The following is a 21,998-nucleotide window of genomic DNA, read 5'->3' on the forward strand; positions in this document are numbered from 1 at the left end:
GGAACAACCGGGGAACCACCAAGGAACACCGGGGACAACCGGGGAACAACGGGAGGCACCGGGGAATCAACGGGGAACAACCGGGAAACACCAGGAACAACCGGGGAAACAACCAGGGAGACACCGGGAACAACCAGGAACCACCGGAGATCCCCCCCGGAGACCCCCAAACACCCCCGGCAATCCCCTGGGAACCACCGGAATCCTTCCAAACACCTCCGGGAGACCCCCGGGAAGCACCGGGAATCCCCCAAACACCCCCGGGAACCACCGGGAATCCCCTGGGAGCCACCGGAATCCTTCCAAACACCCCCGAACCCACTGGGAACCCCCCGGGATCCCCTTGGAGCCCCCCCGCAACCGCCGGGACCCCTCCGGAGCCCCCCCGGACCTTTCCAAATCCCCCCCGGAGCCCCCCCCCAGGAGCGGGTGGGGCGTGCCCGGTGTCCCCTCCCCGGTGTCTCCCCAATCTCCGGTGGTCCCGGTGCCCCCCCAGTCTCCGGTGGTCCCGGGGGGCTCCACCCGTGTCCCCCCTCCCCCCGGTTAATAAAGCTCTGCCCCCCCTCACCGCTTCTGACCAAATTCCCTCAAAATCCCCCCCAAATTTCCCCCAGATCCCCTCAAGCCCCCCAAAATTCCCCCGGACGCGGCTCTGCCACCCTCGGGTCCTCCCCCCCCGCCCCTCCCCGCGGCCCCTCCCGCACCGGGAGCCGCTCGGGGGTGGGTGACCCTTGTCCGTCCCCCCCCGGGGCGGGCGCAGCCGGCGCGGGGACACGGAGGGGACACGGAGGGGACAGCGGGGCGTCCCCACCGCCTCAGGTGGGCACGGGGGGGCTCAGGTGGGCGCAGGAGGGGTCGCGGGGGGTGCAGGTGATGCCAGCGGGGGTCGCATGGGTGGGGGGGGGGACAGCAGGACACACTGGGGGTGGGCGGGGGTCGCCTCTAAGGAGAGGGGGACACCCGTGGGACATCCGGGGGGGGTCTCCGGATTTTTGGCGTGGCCGAGCCCCACGTGGAGGTGTGGGGGGGGGTCCCCGGCACTGTGAGGGGCTGTCCCGTGTCCCCTCCCCATCCCGGTGGTGGCATTGAGGGGGGGACACACGGCAGTGCCGGGTGGGGGGCTGGGGGCGTTTGTGGGGCGCCCCAGGGTTTTATCTCGGTCTCGGTGAAATATTAACCCCACAAAACCCGCGCCGGTTGCAAAACTTCCCCCTCAAGGGACGAGGGTCACCCGCTGTCCCCTCTGTGACCCCCCCCCCCCAAGTGCCACCCCCCGAGTCCCGGGGGGGCGCACAGCAGGGTCCTGTCCCCCCCAAATCGCGATCCCCGGGGGTGTCCCCGTTCCCCGCCGCCCCGCACGTGTCGCGGGAGGCGCCGCCTGTCGCTGTCCCCACGCCCCGGCGACACGCGGCTGCCACCAGCAGAGACCCCAACATTTTGGGTGACCTCAAAATCGCCCCTCCTCCCCTCTCAGCTGCCGATCCGGCCCCATGAGCCACCCTGGGCTCATCCCGACCGTGCTGGGGCTGCTGGTTTTGGGGGTCTGGGGGTCCCCGGAGCCCCCGGGGCGGCTCCCGGAGGACGCGGAGCAGGAACACGGCTACTACCTGCGGCAGCTCTTCGGCCAGTACGGGGCCAACGGGACGCTGCCCTTCGAGGGGCTGGCGCGGCTGCTGGGCAGCCTGGGGCTGGGCAGGGTGCGGGTGGTCCAAATCCAGCACGAGGAGCTGGGCCACGGCCACGTCAGCCACCTGGACCTGCTGGAGGTGCAGGAGGACAAGCACCGGCACCGGCACCCGCTGTGGGAGCACGGCGGGGACCCCCCGAGCCCCCCGCTCAGGTACCGCCGGGACCCCTCCCCAATCCCCGAGGATCCCCCCATCGCGCTGTGCTTTTGAGGGGGGGGGTTCAGCACCCCGATCTCCCGCAGCCCCCCGCCCTCCCCGACGCCGAGCTGGCCCGAGGCGGTGCCCGCCGAGCCCCCCGCGGTTGGGGGTGTCCCGCGGCAGTTCCAGCCCACCCTCAGCCTGCTGGGGAGGGTCCTGGGCTTGGAGCACTCCAGCGCCGACCACCCGCACGATGATGTGAGTGGGGACGGGGCGGGAGGGAGGAGGGGGGGGTGTCGCCCTGTGCTGCACCCCGGGAGGTTTTGGGGAGCCCCCCCCGAGCCCGAGCCCCCCGCCCGCAGTGTCTGAACGTGAGCCAGCTGCTGGTGAATTTTGGGCTGGACCCGGTGGCGCAGCTGACACCGGAGCAGTTCACGCTGCTCTGCCCGGCGCTGCTCTACCAGATCGACAGCCGAGTCTGCATCCAGCACAGCGATGAGGTGAAGCTGCCTCCCCCGGGGGGGGCCCCCTGGCCAGGTAACCCCAGCCCGGGACCCCGCGCTGACCCCCGGGCCCGGGTCCCCCGTCCCTGCAGCCGCATCCTGGGGTCCCCAAGGCGATTCCCGGGTCCTGCATCCCCATAAATCTCACTGTCCAGTCCCCTGTCCCCATGATGATATGGGGGGTTCCATCCTGGGGTCCCCATCGCTGCATCCCCCATTCCCCACCCCCATCCCTGTGCCCTCCTGTTGAGCCCCATCCTCCATTCCCGATTCTGGGGTCTACATCTCTCCATCCCAGTCCCTGAATCCCTGGATTCCCCATCCCTGGGCTCTTAACTCTCCCATCCCTGGGATCCTCATTTCTGGGGTCCCGTTTCCACACCCCTGGGGTCTCTATCCCTGGGATCCCTAGTCCATACATCCCTGGGGACCCCATTTCCCCATCCCTGGGGTTCCCATTCCTAGGGTTCCCATTCTCACACTCCTGGGGTACCAGTCCCTAAATCCCTAGGATCCCCACACCTCGGGTCCCCATCTCTGGTCTCCCCATTCTCCCATTCCTGAGTTTCTCAACCCTGGTCTCCCCATTCTCCCATCCCTGATGTCCTCATCCCTGGGGTTCCCATTCCTGGGGTTTCCATCTCTGGGGTTCCCATTCCCATTCCCCCATCCCTGGGGTTCCCATCCCTGGTGTCCCTATCCTTGGTCTCCCCATTCTCCCATCCCTGATGTCCCCATCCCTGGGGTTCCCATTCCTGGGGTTTCCATCTCTGGGGTTCCCAATCCCATTCCCCCATCCCTGGGGTTCCCATCCCTGGTGTCCCTATCCTTGGTCTCCCCATTCTCCCATCCCTGATGTCCCCATCCCTGGGGTTCCCATTCCTGGGGTTTCCACCTCTGGGGTTCCCATTCCCATTCCCCCATCCCTGGGGTCCCCATTCTCCCATTCCTGGGGCTCCCATCCCTGGTCTCCCCATTCTCCCATCCCTGAGGTCCCCATCCCTGGAGTTCCCATTCCTGGGGTTCCCATCTCTGGGGTTCCCATCCCCATTCCCCCATCCCTGAGGTTCCCATTCCCCCCATCCCGGTGCCCCGTTTTTCGTGCCGTGCCGGTGACGGTGCCCGCAGCGCTGGGCTGGGCGCTGCTGGCCGTGCTGTCCGTGAGTCTCCCGTCGGCGCTGGCCGTGCTGCTGGCGCCGCTGCTGAGCCGCGCCTCCTTCCGCTCGCTCCTGGCCTTCCTGGTGGCGCTGGCCGTGGGGACACTCTGCGGGGACGCGCTGCTGCACCTCTGGCCCCACGTAGGTACCGCCCTGCACCGAGGGTGGCACCGGGGACACGGCGGGAATGGCACCGGGGACACGGCGGGAGTGACAGCGGGATGCCGCGGGGGTGACACCGGGGACACGGCGGGGGTGACACCGGGGATACCGCGGGGTTGACATCGGGGACACGGCTGGAATGGCACCGGGAACATGGCGGGAGTGACACCGTGGACACGGCGGGGGTGGCACCGGGGACACGGCGGGAATGGCACCGGGGACACGGCGGGAGTGACACCGGGATGCCGCGGGGGTAGCACCGGGGGGACACCGAGAGGATGGCACGGGGGACATCACGGTGATGGCAGCGGGGACACCCGGGAGTGGCGCCGGGGACACGGCGGGGATGGCACCGGGGAGACACGGCGGGGATGGCACTGGGGACACCGTGGGGATGGCACTGGTGGGACACGGCGGGGATGGCACCGGGGACACCATGGGGACATCGCGGGGATGGCACCGGGGACACCGTGAGGACATCGCGGGGATAGCACCGGTGAAACCGCGGGATGGCACTGGGGACACTGTGGGGATGGCACTGGGGGGACACGGCGGGGATGGCACCGGGGACACCGCGGGGATGGCACTGGAGGGACACGACGGGGATGGCACTGGGGAAACAGCGGGGGTGGCATCGGGGGTGGCACCGCTGTGTCCCGGTCTCCTGAAGCCCCGTCTCCGGGCGCGGGGGTGGCACCGGGGGGACATCGCGGTGTCCCGGTCCCCTGAGCCGCCTTGTCCCCGTGTCCAGGCGCAGGGGCGGCACTCGGAGGCTCCGGGGGAGCCGGACCCCGCCGTGCTGCAGGGGCTGGCCGTGCTGGGCGGCATCTACCTGCTCTTCCTGCTGGAGCTGCTCCTGGGCAGGCTGCGGCACCGGCGGGAGGCCACGGTGAGAGCGGCGGGCACCGGGCGGGCACCGGGCGGGCACCGGGACCGGCTCTGCACACAACGGGTCCGTTATCCCCAGGGACACCTCCACGGAGAGACCCCCGGCCCGGCCGCGGGGGTCCTGGCAGCGTCACGGGCAGGTACGAGCCCCTCGCACCCCGCGGAGCCCCCGCTCCCGCTGTCGGTGCCGCTCCCGGTGCCGGTCCCGGTGCCGGCACACACCGGAGCCGCCGTGCCCGTCCCGCCGCAGGGACCGAGCTGCGGCACCTGACGGCCCCGGAGCCGGAGCTGGAGCTGAGACCCCCCGAGCCCCCCCAGGGACCCTCCCACGGACACTCCCACGGACATTCCCACGGACACTCCCACGGCCCCGCGCTGCCCCTCGGGCCCGCGGCCGCCGGCACCGTGTGGATGGTGGTGCTGGGAGACGGCGTGCACAACCTGATGGACGGGCTGGCCATCGGTGAGCGCCGGCACCGGGCACCGGGATGGGCACCGGGATGGGCACAGGGATGGGCACGGGCACCGGGATGGGCACGGGAACGGGCACCGGCACCGGGATGGGCACAGGGACAGGAACGGAACGGGGACCGGGACGGGAATGGAAACGGGGACTGGAAGGGAAAGCGGAATGTAAACGGGGACGGGAATGGGAACGGGGATTGGAACGGGGATTGGAACGGGGATTGGAACGGGGATTGGAACGGGGATTGGAATCAGAGCGGGAACGGAGACGGAGACGGGGGACGGGGACGGGAGCAGAAACAGGGATTGGAAGGGGAAAGGGGACAGGGACGGTAATGGGAACAGGAACCGGGATTGGAGTGGGAACAAAGACGGGGACGGGAGCGGAAACGGGGACGAGGATGAAGATGAGAATGAAGATGAAGATGAGGATAAGGATGAGGATGAGGATGAGGATGAGGATGAGGATGAGGATGAGGATGAGGATGGAGGGAGGGAGGGAGGGAGGGAGGGAGGGAGGGAGGGGGGGAGGGAGGGAGGGAGGGGAGGGAGGGAGGGAGGGAGGGAGGGAGGGCGGGTGCACACGGAGAGGGGGAAAAGGTTTCCTCAGGGACAGAAGGATGTTGGGTACTGCGGGGACAGGGACGCATCGGGGACAGAGGGACAGGGACCTCTCAGGAGGCTGGGACCCCTCAGGGGCTTCGGGCTGCTGGATGCATCTGGATGTTCGAGGGGACAAGGGGGACAAGGGGGACAAGGGATGCATCAGGGCCATGAGGACAAGGACTGCCAGGTGTTTCGGGGATGGGAGGCAGGGGGACAAAGGGGACCGGAGGACAAGGGGACAAGCGCTGCCCGGTGCCCCGTGTCCCCCCAGGAGCCGCCTTCTCGCACAGCCTCTCCAGCGGGCTCAGCACCGCGCTGGCCGTGCTCTGCCACGAGCTGCCGCACGAGCTGGGTGAGTCCCTGTCCCCCCTCCCTCCCTCCCTCCCTGTCCCCCTCCCCAGGGCTGGGGACACCCCCGAACGCCCCCGTGCCCCCCTCCTGTGGCCGCAGGTGACCTGGCCGTGCTGCTGCGGGCGGGGGCGGCCCCGCGCTCCGTGCTGCTGCTCAACCTGCTCTCGGCGCTGCTCTCGGGGCTGGGGGCGCTGGCGGGGGTCGCCCTGGGCCACAGCGGGACCCCGCTCGCCCCCTGGCTGCTCACGGCCACCGCCGGCATCTTCCTCTACGTGGCGCTGGCTGATATGGTGAGGGGGGGCTGGGGTGGGGGGGGGTTAGGGGTCTGGGGTTTGTGGGGTCTAGGGGTTTGTGGGGTATGGGGTTTCTGGAGTCTGAGGGGTTTGTGGGGTCTGAGGTTTGTGGGGTCTGGGGGTTTGTGGAGTTTGAGGGGTTTGTGGGGTCTGAGGTTTGTGGGATCTGAGGGGTTTGTGGGGTCTGGGGTTTATAGGGTCTGAAGGGTTTGTGTGGTCTAGGGGGGTTTGTGGGGTCTAGGGGGGTTTGTGGGGTCTAGGGGGGTTTGGGGTCTGAGGGGTTGTAGGGTCCTGGGGTTTGTAGGGTCTGAGGGGTTTCTGGGGTCTGAGGGGTTTGTGGGGTCTGAGGGAGTTTTGGGGTTTGTGGGCTTTTATGGGGTCCTGGGGTGTTTGTGAGGTCTGGGGCTTTAGGAGGTTTGTGGGATCTGAGGGGTTTGTGGGGTCTGGGGGAATTTTGGAGTCTGAGAGGGTTTTGGGCTGTGAGGGGTTTGCGGGGTCTAGGGGTTTGTGGAGTTTGAAGGGTTTGTTGGGTTTGCAGGTTTTTATGGGGTCCTGGGGTGTTTGTGGGGTCTGAGAAGTTTGTGGGGTCTGGGGGAGTTTTGGGATCTGAGAGGTTTGTGGGGTTTAGGAGGTTTGTGGGATCTGAGGGGTTTGTGGGTTCTAGGGGGGTTTGGGGTCTGAGGGGACTTTGAGGTTTGTGGGCTTTTATGGGGTCCTGGGGTGTTTGTGAGGTCTGGGGTTCGTGGGGTCTGAGAGGTTTGTGGAGTCTGGGGGTTTAGGATTTGGGAGGTTTGTGGGATCTGAGGGGTTTGTGGGGTCTGGGGGAATTTTGGAGTCTGAGAGGGTTTGGGGTCTGAGGGGGTTTTGGGGTCTGAGGTTTGTGGGGTCTGAGGAGGTTTTTGGGGTCGGAAGAGGTTTGTGGGGTCTGGGGGAATTTTGGGTCTGAGAGGGTTTGGGGTCTGAGGTTTGTGGGGTCTGAGGAGGTTTTTGGGGTCGGAAGGGGTTTGTGGGGTCTGGGGGACTTTGGGGTCTGGGGTTTGTGTGGTCTGGGGGGGTTTGTGGGGTCTGGGGATTTGGGATTTGGGAGTTTTGGGGGGGTTTGGAGGTGGGTTATGGGATCAGAGGCATTTGTGGGATCCGGGGGATTTTTGGTGTCCGCAAGGATTTGTCAGGTCTTAGAAGACTTTTGTGTTCTAAAGCATTTATGGGATCTGAGGGAACTTTGGCGTCTGGGCGCTTTGTCTGGGGGATCTCGGGGGTACCTGGGGGTCTCACAGAGCCCCCTCCCCGCTGTGCCGCAGCTCCCCGAGGCGCTGCGGGGCTCCGAGGGCGGCTGGCGGCTGCTGGCGCTGCAGAACGCCGCCTTCCTGCTGGGCGCGGCCACCATGCTGGGCATCGCCCTGGCCGAGGGGCACCTCCGCTCCTGGCTGCAGCCCTGACCCCCCGGGACCCCCGCCATCCCATCCTCCCCCTCCCCAAAACCCCCCCCCAAAAATCCCCCCCGAGCCGGGAGCCCCCACAGAGGGGATTTGGGGGTCTCCACTCTGCCCACCCCGGGGCTGGATCTGAGCGTGTTCCCCATCCCGACCCTCCGGGTTGATAAATAGGATTGATCCAGAGGCACAATAAAATAAAATAAAATAAAATAAAAATCAAGATTTGGTCATAGCTATAGGGTAGAAAATAGATCAAGTCTGAATGGTTTTGCTGCTTTTTTTTTTTTTTTCCCACCTTCTTTCGAATTTCTTTCCCCTTCCCTCTCTCCTCCCTGAAAATGATGGAGGATTTTTGAAAATATAGATATGGGATGTCTGAGGAAAAAAAGAAAAAAGGGATTTTGGGGTTCTCTGGGACTTCTGCTTGCAGGGGAAGGTGAGAAACCAGAAAATTCGGGGTGGGGGGGGCATGAATGAACACAGAGCACCCAAAATCAGCACCCAAAATCCACCCAGAGCATCCAAAATGGACACAGAGAGCCCAAAAACCACAGAGAGCATCCAAAATCCACAGAGAGCACCCAAAATGAACACAGAGCACCCAAAATCCACCCAGAGCACCCAAAATTAGAACCTAAAATCCACACAGAGCACCCAAAATCCACACAGAGCACCCAAAATTAGAACCTAAAATCCACACAGAGCACCCAAAATCCACACAGAGCACCCAAAATCCACCCAGAGCACCCAAAAATCCAGAGCATCCAAAACCCAGAACACCCAAAATTGACGCAGAGCACCCAAAGCCAACACAAAGCACCAAAATTCACCAAATTTTGGCCAAGCCATGAGGGAATTTGTCTCAGAAAATAAAAAAATGGGACAGGAGGAAAATCCAGATTCCCCAAAACTCCAGAGGAACTCGGGAAGAGCAGCAGGAACCCCCCAAAATCAGCACAGGCAGAACTTTCCATGCGAAGTTTCCTTTATTTATTTTCAAGTTGACGAAGAACAATATCGATAACGACTGGGTCGAGTAAGGCTATTTTCTTTTTTTTTTTTTTTTTAAATTTTTTTTTTTCATTTTTTCCTTTTTTTTTTTTTGTTTATTTTTTTGTTATTTTCCCCCCCCTTCTTTTTTTACCTGACAGGTGATGATGAGGTTTTTGTTATTTTTTTTTTTAATTTTTTTTTTAATTTTTTTTTTGTCCTGTCGGCATCAAAGGAACATTTATGTGCATAAAATACAGAGGTGCAGCATTGACACGGAGGATATTAAAGACACAGAGTTGCTACAGATGCCTTAGAGACGCGTCCCTCCCATCCCCAACTGCCCCGCGGGGGCTCCGGCTCCGCCCCCCCTCCATCCTCACAAATTCCAAATATTTTTAGGATTTTAGGGCAGCTCCGGAGCTCCCCTTGATGTTTTGGGTGAGCCTCGGCTTTCTTTTTAAAAATTTATTTATTTGAAAAGAAATTTGTGGGTTTTGTTATGTTGGTATTTTGAAAAATCTCCTTTCACTGCCGAGCCCAGAAAAATTCCAGCCAGGAGAAGAGGATTGAACAGCTCCTTGTGTCCTTTGAGAAAAATTGAGAGAAGAAAGAAAAGGAGGAAAAGGAGGGGGGAAAAGGAAAGAAAAAAAAAAAGCCCGAACTGAGGAATCCGCGTGTCCGTGCCGGGATCGGTGGGAAGGGGTTGGGTTTTTTTTTTTTTCCTTTGGTTTCTCACTGAAGGCAAAGGTGCGATCCCAGCCCGACATTCCCACCCGGGAGAAGCCCCGGGAGCCGCCCAGGCCCGCGGAACATCGGGAGAAAATCGAGGGATAATCATAATTATTAAAAAAAAAAATAAAAAAAAGGTTATTTCTGGGGTCTCTGCTTTTGGTGGTTTGGGGTTTTTTATTGTTTTTCCCCCGTGCTGGGAATTGGGATCTACACGGAGCCCCCAAAACGGGAATAAAACCAAAAATGATTCCACGTTTTTGGAGATTTTTTTTTTGTGTGTGTGTTTTTAGCTTGGCTTTTTAGTGCTACTTTATTTTAAATTTTTTATTTTATTTTGTTTTTTCCTGATCTGCCGGATTCCAGCCCCGGGATGTGGGCGGGTGGGGCTGGGGGCTGCTCCTGGGGGACTGGGGAGGGATCCTCGCTCCGTCCGGGAATGGGAAAAGTGGGAGGGGAAGGGAAAAGGGAGAGGGAGGAGAGGAAAAATGGGGAGAAGAGGAAGGAAAGGGGAGAGGGAGAGGGAGAGGGATGGGAAGAGAGGAGGGAGAGGGATGGGGAGGGAAATGGGGAAAAGGGAAAAGAGTGGGGGATGCGGAATGGGTGGGGAAGGGATGGGAGAGGGGAGAGAGGAGCGGGACAGAGGGACAGAGGGACACAGGGACAGGCGGACACGGGGACAGGGGACACGGGGACAGAGGGACAGAGGGACAGGCGGACACGGGGACAGGCGGACACACTTCCCTAAGAACCCGAAGCTCTCAGGTGCCCGCGGCCGGGGAGCGGCGGCAGCAGCGGCTCGGGATGTCCCTGGTCTGTCCCGGGATGTCCCTGGTCTGTCCCGGGATGTCCTGGGTTATCCCTGGGTTATCCCGGGATGTCCCTGGTCTGTCCTGGGTTATCCCTGGGCTTTCCTCGGTCTGTCCCCGGAATGTCCCTCGTCTGTCCCGGGTTATCCCTGGGCTATCCCAGGATGTCCCTGGTCTGTCCTGGTCTGTCCTGGGTTATCCCTGGGCTATCCCAGGATGTCCCTGGTCTGTCCCGGGATGTCCCTGGGCTATCCCAGGATGTCCCTGGTCTGTCCCGGGTTATCCCTGGTTTATCCCCGGTCTGTTCCAGTCTGTCCCTGGGCTATCCCGGGATGTCCCAGGCTGTCCCCAGGATATCTCCGGGCTGTCCCTGGGCTATCCTGCTCTGTCCCTTGTCTGTCCCGCTCTGTCCCCGCTCTGTCCCCGGTCTATCCCGGTCCCTCCCGCTCTGTCCCGGGTCTATCCCGGTCCCTCCCGCCCTGTCCCCGGTCCCTCCCTCCCGTCCCGGTCCCGGTACCGCCGGTACATTCAGTGTTTGTCGCAGGGTCTATGGCTCAGGGGGCGGCGCCCCTCGCTCGGGCAATGGCAGTGCAAAAACACCCGGTGACTTTGAAATGCAAATTATTTTTTTTTTGTGCTGTTGGGTTCTTTTTTTTTTTCTTTTTTTTTTTTTTTTTTTTTCATTCTACTCTTTTTTAGCTTTTTTTTTTAACATTTTTCATTTTTTTCTCTTCCTCTCTCTCAAAACCACAACTTCCCTTTGTCCATTCATTCCCTAGAAACGAGCATTTTTTTTTTTTTGTTTTTCTTTTTTTTCTTCTTTCTCTCTTTTAAATTCCAACTGAAAAAATAAATCCAAAGACACTCTCACCTCCCTCTCACTGCTCTCTATCCCATGGGATGCTAAAGGGAATCCAGACTCATGCTTTTTTAACAAAAGTGCTTATTACTTGAAGCAAGTGCTTTGGACCAAGGGGTCGGAGAGAAACTTCCTCTTTTTGTTTCTTTTTTTTTTGTTTGTTTGTTTGTTTCCAGAGGGTTGGGAAAAGGATCTGAGTGTTCCAAACCAATTAAGGTGAGAGGAGGGAGGGGGAAAAGCTGAAAAAATTTCGCTGAATGGTCCAACTTTGGCATAAAGGAATTGCAAATTTGGGGAGGGCAGCGGGCAGGGCAGCGGAAGTTTCCCTCCATCCCTTTTTTTTTTTTTTTTTTTTTTTTTTTTTTTTCTTTTTTACAATGCACCGGGGAAAACCATCACAAAGAAAAAAAAAAAAAAAATCATCATCATCATCTCGTTTAGCAAAATAATGCAATTATTACCAAACACTTTGATTATTACTGAAATTGTCAAGCTGTGCTGTCGACGATAACGATTCAGCGTTAAAGGAGAACAAGACTGGGACACCCCCCCAAAAAAAAGGCCACAACACCCCCCCCCCCCTTTTTTTTCCCCACCCCCTCCCACCCCTGGTTGCTCTGCTGGAACCTCCTTTCCCTTCATTAGCATCATTATTAATTAGTTATTATTGTTAATTATTATATTTTTATGGAGAGGAAAGCGGGGAGCCCTTTTGGAGATCGCGGTGATTGTCTCAGAGCAGAGGGAGCAAAAAAATAAAAAAAAAATCCCAAAAAGATCCCAAAAAAGAAAAACTCAAAAAAGCAGCTGGGGGAAAAGGCCACCAGCAAAGGAAAAGAATTCACATTTTTTCCATGGAAATGGGTGAATTCCCATCCTGGAAAATTTGGGAATTCTGGAAAAATCACCCCAAATCCTGCAAGGGCTCAGGGATTTGGGAGGGAATTCCTGCTGGGGAAAAGGGGAAGCAGCAAAATGTAAACAAGTTCTCTCTCTTTTTTGTGGGTTTTTTTTTGTGGTTTTTTTTTTTTTTCCAGTTCTTCTCTGTAGAATAATGAAAAGGAGCTTCCCAAAAAAAAAAAAAAAAAAAAAAAAAAAAAGATTAAAAAGAAAATAAAAATGAAATAAGGAAAAGGAGGTTTCAAAATAAAGGAAAAAGAGGTTTAAAAAAAAACCCAGGAAAATGAGGTTCCAAAAAAAAAAAAATTAAAAAAAGAGAAAAGGATTTTCTGTGGAAAGGGAAAAGATTTTCCAAAAGAAGGAAAATAATTTTCCAAAAGAAAGAAAAGAATCTTCCAAAAAAAGGAAAAGGATTTCCCAAAAAAAGGAGCTTTTTTTTGGGATTTTTTTTTTTTTTTTTGTGTTTTTTGATTCAAGTTTCGTTTGAGTTCTGTTCTGTTCTGAGCTGAGGTATCAGGTGTAAAAAAAAATAAAATAAAATAAAATAAAATAAAAGGGGCAGCGTTTCCTTTTGGGATGGGGGTGGAGCAGGGAGGGGATTTATCCCAAAAAATAAAGGGATTTATCCCAAAAACCAAAAAAAGAAAAAGGGAAAATCCCTGGGATCCCTGCCCCTGTCAAGTGCCTGCTGCTGGATCTCAGCCAGGATTTTGGGTTTTGTTGAGTGCTCAAGGAAGGAAACGCTGAGAAAAAAAAAAATAAATGTGCTTTTCACCCAAAGGCCAAGACAGAAACTTCATATTTGGTTTGAAAAGTTTGGCTTTGGTTAAAAAAAATAAAATAAAAAAAAAAGGAACGACACAAGGGGATCCTCCCAAGGGGAGCCTTCGACTTGAAATGAGTGAAAAAGAAAATAAAATCCAACAAAAATGAGAATTTTGGTTACAGAAATGCCCTTTTCTCTCTCTGACACTCTGGGGTCTAGGTGTTATAGGAGGGGGAGGAGCTTGGGAATTCCTGAAATTCCCCAAATTCCTGAAATTCCTGAAATTCTGCTGCCCTTGCAGCCCCTTCCTCTCTCATCCCCATCTTTGGCTTTGAACAGACTTGTGGGAGGGAGGGAAAAATAAAAATTGTTTTTTGATGCTGTTACAGTAATTCAGGAGGAAAAACAAAAAACAAAATTAAAAAACAACAGTGCAACATTCTCAGATGCTTTGAACCTGCAGCATAAACAGGATTTCCAAAAATGAAAAATAAAAATAAAAAGAGAATCCCAAACCAAAAAACAACGATCCCACTCACATCCACAAAATCTGCATCCCAAAAAAATCAACACAGTGAATAAGGACTTACAAGTGCATTTGTTTCCTTAGTAAAGGCTAAAATGTTGATTTTTTTTTTAATGGTTTTTGTTGTTTTTTTTTAAAGGTAAAAAGCTCGTTTCTCTATAAATAATAATAAAAAAAAAAAGAGAAACAATCAACCAACACTGACTCTTTCATGGAAATGGCCACACAAACCAGGGAGGGGAGAAAAAAAAAAAAAAAAAAGCAGATTTTAGGATCTGACAAATGGCCAAAAGGAGGAGAAGGGGAAAAAAAAAACTAAAAAAAAAATCAGAACCCAACAGAATCCCTAAAGTGCCTGGTGTGGGAGGAGGCTCCAGCAGTGCACCCACTTTTATTTTCCCAAAAATGAGCTGCCAAAGGATTGTTGAGTGTGCCAGGTACAGTAGATTTCGGTTTTTCAAGTGTTTTTTTTTGTGGGGTGAGTGTGAGGAGAGGAGAGATTCCCACCCTGGCTGGATTCCCCAAATTCCCAAATTCCCAAATTCCCCACCCCTGCCAAGAGTTCGGGTTTTTCCTTGTCCCAGCTGGGCATGGGGGGTGGAAATGGGGAGGAAATTTCTGGGATTTCTGGGGAGGAAATGTTGGGAATGAGACAAAAAATTTAGGAAGGAAAAGTCGGGAAGAAAACAAAAATATTGGGAAGGGAATGAAAATATTAGGAAGGAAATTTTGGGAATGAAACAGAAACATTGGGAAGGTAACACTGGGATTGAAACAAAAATGTTGGGAAGGAAACATTGGGAAGGAAACAGAAACACTGGGAATGAAACAAAATGATGGGAAGGAAACATTGGGAAGGAAACATTGGGAATGAAACAGAAACATTGGGAAAGAAACAAAAAAACTGGGAAGGAAATGTTGGGAATGAAACAGAAACACTGGGAATGAAAGAAAAACACCAGGAAGGAAACAAAAATACAGGGAATGAAGCAAAAAAAAAAACTGGGAATGAAAAAAACAAACTGGGAATAAAACAAAAAAAACTGGGAAGGAAATGTTGGGAAGGAAACAGAAACAGTGGGTATGAAACAGAAAATATTGGGAAAGAAATGTTGGGAAGGAAAATGTAGGGAATGAAACAAAAACTGCCAGGAAGGAAATGGCTCAGATCAGCCCCAAAAGCAAAACTCCAGCAGCACCTGGGGCCTCGTGCCAGCCCAAACCCAGGGCAGGGGATGAAATGGGCACAGCAGGGATGGGATGGGCACAGCAGGGATGGGATGGGCACAGTGGGATGGGCACAGGAGGGATGGGATGGGCACAGTGGGATGGGCACAGGAGGGAATGGGCAGGGAACAGGATGGGAATGGGACTGGCACAGCAGGGAACAGGATGGACACAGCAGGGATGGGCACAGGAAGGGGACTGGCATGGACACAGAGGTACAGGAATGGGCACAGGAATGGGACTGGCATGGGCACAGAGGGACAGACACAACAGGGAATGGGCAGGGAACAGAGAGACACAGCAGGGATGGGATGGAACGAGACTAGGATGGGCACAGTAGGACGGGTACAGGAACAGAACTGGCATGGACATAGTGGGACAGGAATGGGACTGGCATGGGCACAGCAGGACTGCCACAGGAATGGGACTGGCATGGGCACAGAGGGACAGACACAACAGGAAATGGGCAGGGAACAGAGAGACACAGCAGGGATGGGATGGAACAGGACTGGCATGGGATGGAACAGGACTGGGACGGGCACAGTGGGACAGACACAACCCCCACAACCACCATCACCGAACTCTTGGCTCCCCCCCTACCCCACAGAGCCCCGCGCTGGGCCGGGCCCGGCCTTGTTCTCCTTTAAAGTGCCCTATATTTATAGAATTTCTAAATAAATAGAGAAAGCTCTGGGGTCACCGTGGCCTCAGTCGGAGTAGCAGCCGTCCAGGCCGATGGCGCCGTGGCGCTCGGCCGAGTAGGGGCAGGAGGAGCCGTTGGGCAGCGCCCCGCAGGCCTTGGCCGCGATGCCGCAGTTCTTGAGGAGGTTGAAGCTGAAGGAGCCCAGGGCGTCCTTGGGCGGGAAAGGCTTCATGGTGGAGAGGATCAGTGCCAGGCAGTCGGCAACGTCCTTGTTGGGGGCGCAGGCCAGAGCCGGGGTGTGGCCTGGGGGGAGAGGGGGGTCAGGGTGAGGGGATGGCGTGGGGGGTGTGGGGGGTGTGGGGTTGGGGAATGGGGGTGTGGGGTTGGGGAATTGGGGTGTGGGGTTGGGGAATTGGGGTGTGGGATTGGGGTGTGGGGTTGGGGAATTGAGGTGTGGGATTGGGGAATTGGGGTGTGGGGTTGGGGAATAGGGGTGTGGGGTTGGGGAATTGGGGTGTGGGATGGGGAATTGGGGTGTGGGATGGGGAATTGGGGTGTGGGATGGGGAATTGGGGTGTGGGGTTGGGGAATTGGGGTGTGGGGTTGGGGAATTGGGGTGTGGGGTTGGGGAATTGGGGTGTAGGGTTGGGGAATTGGGGTGTGGGGTTGGGGAATTGAGGTGTGGGATTGGGGAATTGGGGTGTGGGATTGGGGAATTGGGGTGTGGGATTGGGGAATTGGGGTGTGGGATTGGGGTATTAGGGTGTGGGGTTGGGGAATGGGGGTGTGGGGTTGGGGAATTGGGGTGTGGGATTGGGGAATTGGGGTGTGGGGTGTGGGATTGGGGTGTGGGATTGGGGTGTGGGGTGTGGGATTGGGGAATTGGGGTGTGGGGTGTGGGATTGGAGTGTGGGATTGGGGAGTTGGGGTGTGGGATTGGGGAATTGGGGTGTGGGGTTGGGGAATTGGGGTGTGGGGTTGGGGAATTGAGGTGTGGGATTGGGGAATTGGGGTGTGGGGTTGGGGAATGGGGGTGTGGGGTTGGGGAATTGGGGTGTGGGATTGGGGAATTGGGGTGTGGGGTGTGGGATTGGGGTGTGGGGTGTGGGATTGGGGAATTGGGGTGTGGGGTGTGGGATTGGAGTGTGGGATTGGGGAGTTGGGGTGTGGGATTGGGGAATTGGGGTGTGGGATTGGGGTGTGGGATTGGGGAATTGGGGTGTGGGATTGGGGAGTTGGGGTGTGGGATTGGGGTGTGGGATTGGGGAATTGGGGTGTGGGATTGGGGTGTGGGGTAATGGGATGGCTGTGGGGTGTGGGATTGGGGAATTGGGGAATTGCAGTGTGGGATTGGGGTATTAGGGTGTGGGATTGGGGAACTGGGGTGTGGGATCAGGGAATTGGGGTGTGGGTGTGGGATTGGGGTATGGGATTGGGGAATTGAGGTGTGGGATTGGGGAACTGGGGTGTGGGATTGGGGTGTGGGGTGTGGGATTGGGGTGTGGGATTGGGGTGTGGGGTGTGGGATTGGGCTGTGGGGTGTGGGATCAGGGAATTGGGGTGTGGGTGTGGGATTGGGGTATGGGATTGGGGAATTGAGGTGTGGGGTGGGGGATTGGGGGATGGGGTGTGGGGTCGTGGGATTGAGGTCATGTGAAGAGTCTGATTTGGGTGGTTGTGGTTTGGGAGGGGATTATTTGGGAAGGAATGATTTGGGAAGGAATGATTTGGGAAGGAATGATTTGGGAAGTGTTTCTGGGACAGGACGATTTGGGAAGATTTGGGAAGTGTTTTTGGGAAGGGGATGATTCAGGAGGGCATGATTTGGGAAATGCCTTTGAGAGAGGATGATTTAGGAAATGTTTTTGGGACAGGGATGATTTAGGATGATTTGGGAAGTGTTTGTGGGACAGGATGATTCAGGAGGGGATCTTTGACCAGATATGCTGTTTAGTGTGGCTGTGCCTGAGCAGTCCCCGGGCTCTGGGCCCTTCCCAGGAACACAGAAACCCCCCAGAGGAACCCCCCAAACCCCCCAGGACCCCCGGGGCACACCCACCTTCTTCATCCACAGCCAGCACGGTGGCCCCTCGGCTGAGCAGCGCCTGCACCACGGAGGCCAGGCCGTTCCGCGCCGCGATGTGCAGCGGCCTGGGGAGGGCAGAGGGGGCAGGGGCTGGGTGACATGGCCAGAAATGTGAATTCTGTCACCATCTGCTGGGGCAGTGACCCTGATCCCCGTGGCACATATCCTCTGCTAATGGGCCAGCTTTAAACCAGCTGGGAAATCATCTTTATCTTTCCCATGACCCACCCTTCATCCAGGAGCTATCACCTGTTAATGGGCCATTGTTAAAAACTGGGTGTGGCAGTGATCCTGATCCCTGTGGGAGATATCTCCTGTTAATGGCACATTGTTTAAAACTGGGTGTGGCAGTGCCCCTGATCTCCTGGCACACATTATCTGCTAATGGGCCATCTTTAAACCAGCTGGGCAATCATCTTTATCTTCCCACAGCCCATCCTCCCTCCAGGAGTTATCTCCTGTTCATGGTCATTGAGTCCCAGTGCATGACTGATAAAATTCCATCATCCCACTGGGAGATGCTCCAGCCAGGGCAGGAGCCAAGCCTTTCCTACCCAGAGAAAAACTGAGATTTTGGACAGCAAGTTATCCATCTTTCCACTGGATTCCAGAGGAAAGCCAGACCTTTCCACACCATCCCTGGAGCTTCAGAGGAAACTGCACCTTCTGCAGGAGCACTGCTCCAGCTGAACCACATCTGCCCCTGCAGGAGGATGCAGCCACCATTGAATGGGACTGCTGCCACCACCCTGACTGACTGACTGTGTCAGCTTGGATTCTGACTCTGGCAGGGTTAGGATTGTTCTTTGTAATACTGAATTTCTATTTTAATTTTCCTAGTACAGAACTGTTATTCCTAATTCTCACATCTTTGTCTGAGAGCCCCTTAATTTCAAAATTATTATAATTTGGAGGGAGGGGGTTTACATTTTCCATTTCAAAGAGAAGCTCCTGCCTTCATTGGCAGACACCTGTCCTCCAAACCAGGACAGTCACAACCCCAAAACCCCACCCCAAACCCCACACAACACCCCTCCAAGGACAGGCTGGAGGCTGCTCCAGGCTCAGCTGCTCCTGAGCTCACCCATTCCCACATTTCCCAGATTTTCCCCTGATCCCAGCCAGCTGTGCAAATACTCACATCTGCAGAGCACTGTTACTTGCATTGATAAGGCCAAGGTCTTGGGTTTCCCCCAGGATCAACAAGGCACACTTTTCATGGCCCTGGGAAAAGAGGGGAGCAGGGTGAGGAGGGCAGGACGTGGCTGTGGAACCCTTCCCTAAACCTGCTCTCCTCCCCCAGTTTTTGGCTTTTTTTTCCTACCCCTTTTTCCTCCTTGGTGTGGAAAAATTGAGCACAAGCCTCTGGTTCTCACCATGGCATGGTTTGGGTTGGGAGTGACCATAAAAATCATTTGGGTTGGGAGTGACCAGAAAAATTAATTTGGGTTGGGAGTGACCATAAAAATCATTTGGGTTGGACCCTTCCCTTTATCCAGGTTGCCCCAAAAACTCATCCCAGTTACCCTGGGACACCTTCCAGTATCTCAGGCTGCTCCCAGCCCAGCCTGGAAGTGACCCTGGAAATTCAGAGAGAAGCTCCCCAGGAAAAACACAGAGGGCTTGTTAGAACCCTGGAATTTTGGGAGTTTTGTCTCATTAACTAAGCCTCACATCAGTATTAAAAAAAAAAAAATTAAAATAAACATGTATGTGTTGTCATCATAACCATCATAATATTTCTTCACTACTTCAATACCCAAAAAAATTAACAAAACTGTCACCACAGCATTCATAGCTCAGCCAAGGGCTCTGTGCCACCTGAGCTGCCCAAAACCAGCCAGGGGGACACGAGGGTGACACAGAGGTGACAAAGGGCCAGTGCCTTGTCCCCACCTTGCTGCAGGCCAGGTGAAGAGCTGTGTTCTTGTTGACATCCAGCACAGTTATATTTGCTTTAGCTTGGAACAGCAGGAACTCTGCAAGGAGGAAAGAAAGTGGTGAAATGTCCCCAGATGTCCCCAGGAGATGGGACAGCTCTGTCCCTGCTGGCTCCAGGCTCGAGGAGGAGCATTGAAATGTCCCCAGATGTCCCCAGGAAAGGGGACAGCTCTGTCCCTGCTGGCTCCAGGCTCAAAATGTCCCCACAAGTGGCTGCCACCTGAGCTGCCCAAACCTGCCCAGGGGTGACCCAGAGGTGACCCAGATGTGACAGGAGTGTCCCCACCCACCCACTGCCACCATGTGCCCATTCTCTGACGCCACCATCAGGGGTGACACAGGTGACACAGGGGTGACACAGAGGTGACACAGGGGTGACAGGAGTGTCCCCACCCACCCACTGCCGCCGTGTGCCCATTCTCTGAAGCCACCATCAGGGGTGACACAGGTGACAGAGGTGTTCCAGAGCTGTCCCAGGGGTGCCCCAGGGGTGACACAGAGGTGACCCAGGGTGACACAGGTGACAGGAGTGTTCCCACCCACCCACTGCCGCCGTGTGCCCGTTCTCTGATGCCACCATCAGGGATGACACAGAGGTGACACAGGGGTGACCCAGAGGTGACACAGGATGACACAGGGTGACACAGGTGACAGGAGGGTCCCCACCCACCCACTGCCACCATGAGCCCGTTCTCTCGCCACCATCAGAGATGACACAGAGGTGACACAGGGGTGACCCAGAGGTGACCCAGAGGTGACCCAGAGGTGACACAGGGTGACACAGGGGTGACAGGAGTGTCCCCACCCACCCACTGCCACCATGAGTCCGTTCTCTGACGCCACCATCAAAGATGACACAGAGGTGACACAGGGGTGACCCAGAGGTGACACAGGATGACACAGGGTGACACAGGTGACAGGAGTGTCCCCACCCACCCACTGCCGCCGTGTGCCCGTTCTCTGATGCCACCATCAGGGATGACACAGAGGTGACACAGGGGTGACCCAGAGGTGACACAGGATGACACAGGGTGACACAGGTGACAGGAGGGTCCCCACCCACCCACTGCCACCATAAGCCCGTTCTCTCGCCACCATCAGAGATGACACAGAGGTGACACAGGGGTGACCCAGAGGTGACCCAGAGGTGACACAGAGGTGACACAGGGTGACACAGGGGTGACAGGAGTGTCCCCACCCACCCACTGCCACCATGAGCCCGTTCTCTCGCCACCATCAAAGATGACACAGAGGTGACACAGGGGTGACCCAGAGGTGACCCAGAGGTGACCCAGAGGTGACACAGGGTGACACAGGGGTGACAGGAGTGTCCCCACCCACCCACTGCTGCCGTGTGCCCGTTCTCTGACGCCACCATCAGGGGGGTCCTGCCCAGCTTGTCCGCCGTGTCCACCTCGGCCTGGTGGCGCAGGAGCAGCTGTAAACCATGGACGTTGTCTGCGAAGGCAGCAGCGTGAAGGGGGGTCCTGGGGAGCCAAAATCCTGTCAGAGGCAGCAGCAGGAGGAGGGGACAGAGCCCAGGGAGGGGACAGGGAGGGGACACTCACCTTCCTTTGGCATCTCTGCTATTAACAATCTTGGCACCTAATGCTTCCACCAGCATTTCAGCAGTGCCGTCCTGGTTGTTAATTCTGGGGGGAAAGGGAGCAGAGGGGAGTGAGGGGAGGGATGGGAGAACAACATCCCCAGGAGCTCCCAGGAATTTCTGGGGTAAAAAATCCTTTCTGCATATCCCAGGAGCTCCCAGGAATTTCTGGGGTAAAAAATCCTTTCTGTATATCCCAGGGGCTCCCAGGAATTTCTGGGGTAAAAAATCCTTTCTGCATATCCCAGGAGCTCCCAGGAATTTCTGGGGTAAAAAATCCTTTCTGCATATCCCAGGAGCTCCCAGGAATTTCTGGGGTAAAAAAAACTTTTCTGAACATCCCAGGGGCTCCAACCCTGAATTATTTTTGGGGTAAAACATCCATTTTAGGGACTCCAAACCTGAATTATTCTGGGGTAAAACATCCCTTTTAGGAACTCCAAAACTGAATTATTTTGGGGTAAAACATCCCTTTCAGCCCATCTCAGGGTCTCCTACCCTGAATTATTTTTGGGGTAAAACATCCATTTTAGGAGCTCCAAACCTGAATTATTCTGGGGTAAAACATCCCTTTTAGGAACTCCAAACCTGAATTATTTTGGGGTAAAATACCACTTTTAGGGGCTCCAAGCCTGAATTATTTTGGGGTAAAATACCACTTTTAGGGGCTCCAAACCTGAATTATTTTTGGGATAAAAAATTCCTTTTAGGAGCTCCAAACCTGAATAATTTTGGGGTAAAATACCACTTTTAGGGGCTCCAACCCTGAATTATTTTGGGGTAAAACATCCCTTTTAGGGGCTGCAACCCTGAATTATTTTGGGTAAAACTCCCCTGTCAGGAGCTCCAATCCTGAATTATTCTGGGGTAAAACATCCTTTTTAGGGGCTCCAAACCTGAATTATTTTGGGGTAAAATATCCCTTTTAGGAGCTCCAAAACTCAATTATTTTGGGGTAAAACATCCCTTTTAAGGCCTCCAACCCTGAATTGTTCTGGGGTAAAACATCCCTTTTAAGGGCTCCAAACCTGAATTATTTTGGGATAAAACATTCCTTTTAGGGGCTCCAAACCTGAATGATTTTGGGGTAAAATATCCCTTTCAGGGGCTCCAACCCTGAATAATTTTGGGGTAAAATACCACTTTTAGGGGCTCCAAACCTGAATTATTTTGGGGTAAAACATCCCTTTTAGGGGCTCCAAACCTGAATTATTTTGGGGTAAAAC

The 21,998-nt window shown here is 55.7% G+C and overlaps 2 protein-coding genes across 2 annotated transcripts in view; one reads left to right on the forward strand and one right to left on the reverse strand.

Annotated features, from left to right (window-relative positions):
• Nucleotides 1-1,374: 1,374 nt before the first annotated feature.
• On the forward strand, nucleotides 1,375-7,699 carry SLC39A5 (solute carrier family 39 member 5). Its single transcript, XM_079329197.1, has 10 exons — nucleotides 1,375-1,840; nucleotides 1,931-2,084; nucleotides 2,189-2,363; nucleotides 3,458-3,627; nucleotides 4,400-4,537; nucleotides 4,616-4,676; nucleotides 4,787-4,999; nucleotides 5,879-5,959; nucleotides 6,058-6,248; nucleotides 7,553-7,699. The coding sequence occupies exons 1-10, from the start codon at nucleotides 1,491-1,493 to the stop codon at nucleotides 7,688-7,690; spliced, it is 1,671 nt and encodes a 556-aa protein (XP_079185323.1). The 5' UTR covers nucleotides 1,375-1,490; the 3' UTR covers nucleotides 7,691-7,699.
• Nucleotides 7,700-15,073: 7,374 nt separating this feature from the next.
• ANKRD52 (ankyrin repeat domain 52) overlaps nucleotides 15,074-21,998 on the reverse strand; it is a 41,659-nt gene continuing 34,734 nt past the window's right edge. The window contains 6 exon segments of the mRNA XM_079329139.1: nucleotides 15,074-15,442; nucleotides 17,199-17,290; nucleotides 18,367-18,449; nucleotides 19,122-19,204; nucleotides 20,508-20,653; nucleotides 20,735-20,818. Coding sequence (XP_079185265.1) covers nucleotides 15,204-15,442; nucleotides 17,199-17,290; nucleotides 18,367-18,449; nucleotides 19,122-19,204; nucleotides 20,508-20,653; nucleotides 20,735-20,818 — 727 coding nt within the window. The 3' untranslated portion in view covers nucleotides 15,074-15,203.

Source organism: Erithacus rubecula, assembly GCF_903797595.1.
Source record: "Erithacus rubecula genome assembly, chromosome: 31".
Classification (NCBI taxonomy): domain Eukaryota; kingdom Metazoa; phylum Chordata; class Aves; order Passeriformes; family Muscicapidae; genus Erithacus; species Erithacus rubecula.

Excerpts from the sequence above, each read along its gene's own strand:
- SLC39A5 (XM_079329197.1), top strand. The coding sequence starts at position 1,491 with ATGAGCCACCCTGGGCTCATCCCGACCGTGCTGGGGCTGCTGGTTTTG. Across the intron at positions 1,841-1,930 it reads CCCCCGAGCCCCCCGCTCAG|CCCCCCGCCCTCCCCGACGC; the intron begins GTACCGCCGGGA and ends GATCTCCCGCAG. Across the intron at positions 4,538-4,615 it reads GGCACCGGCGGGAGGCCACG|GGACACCTCCACGGAGAGAC; the intron begins GTGAGAGCGGCG and ends CGTTATCCCCAG.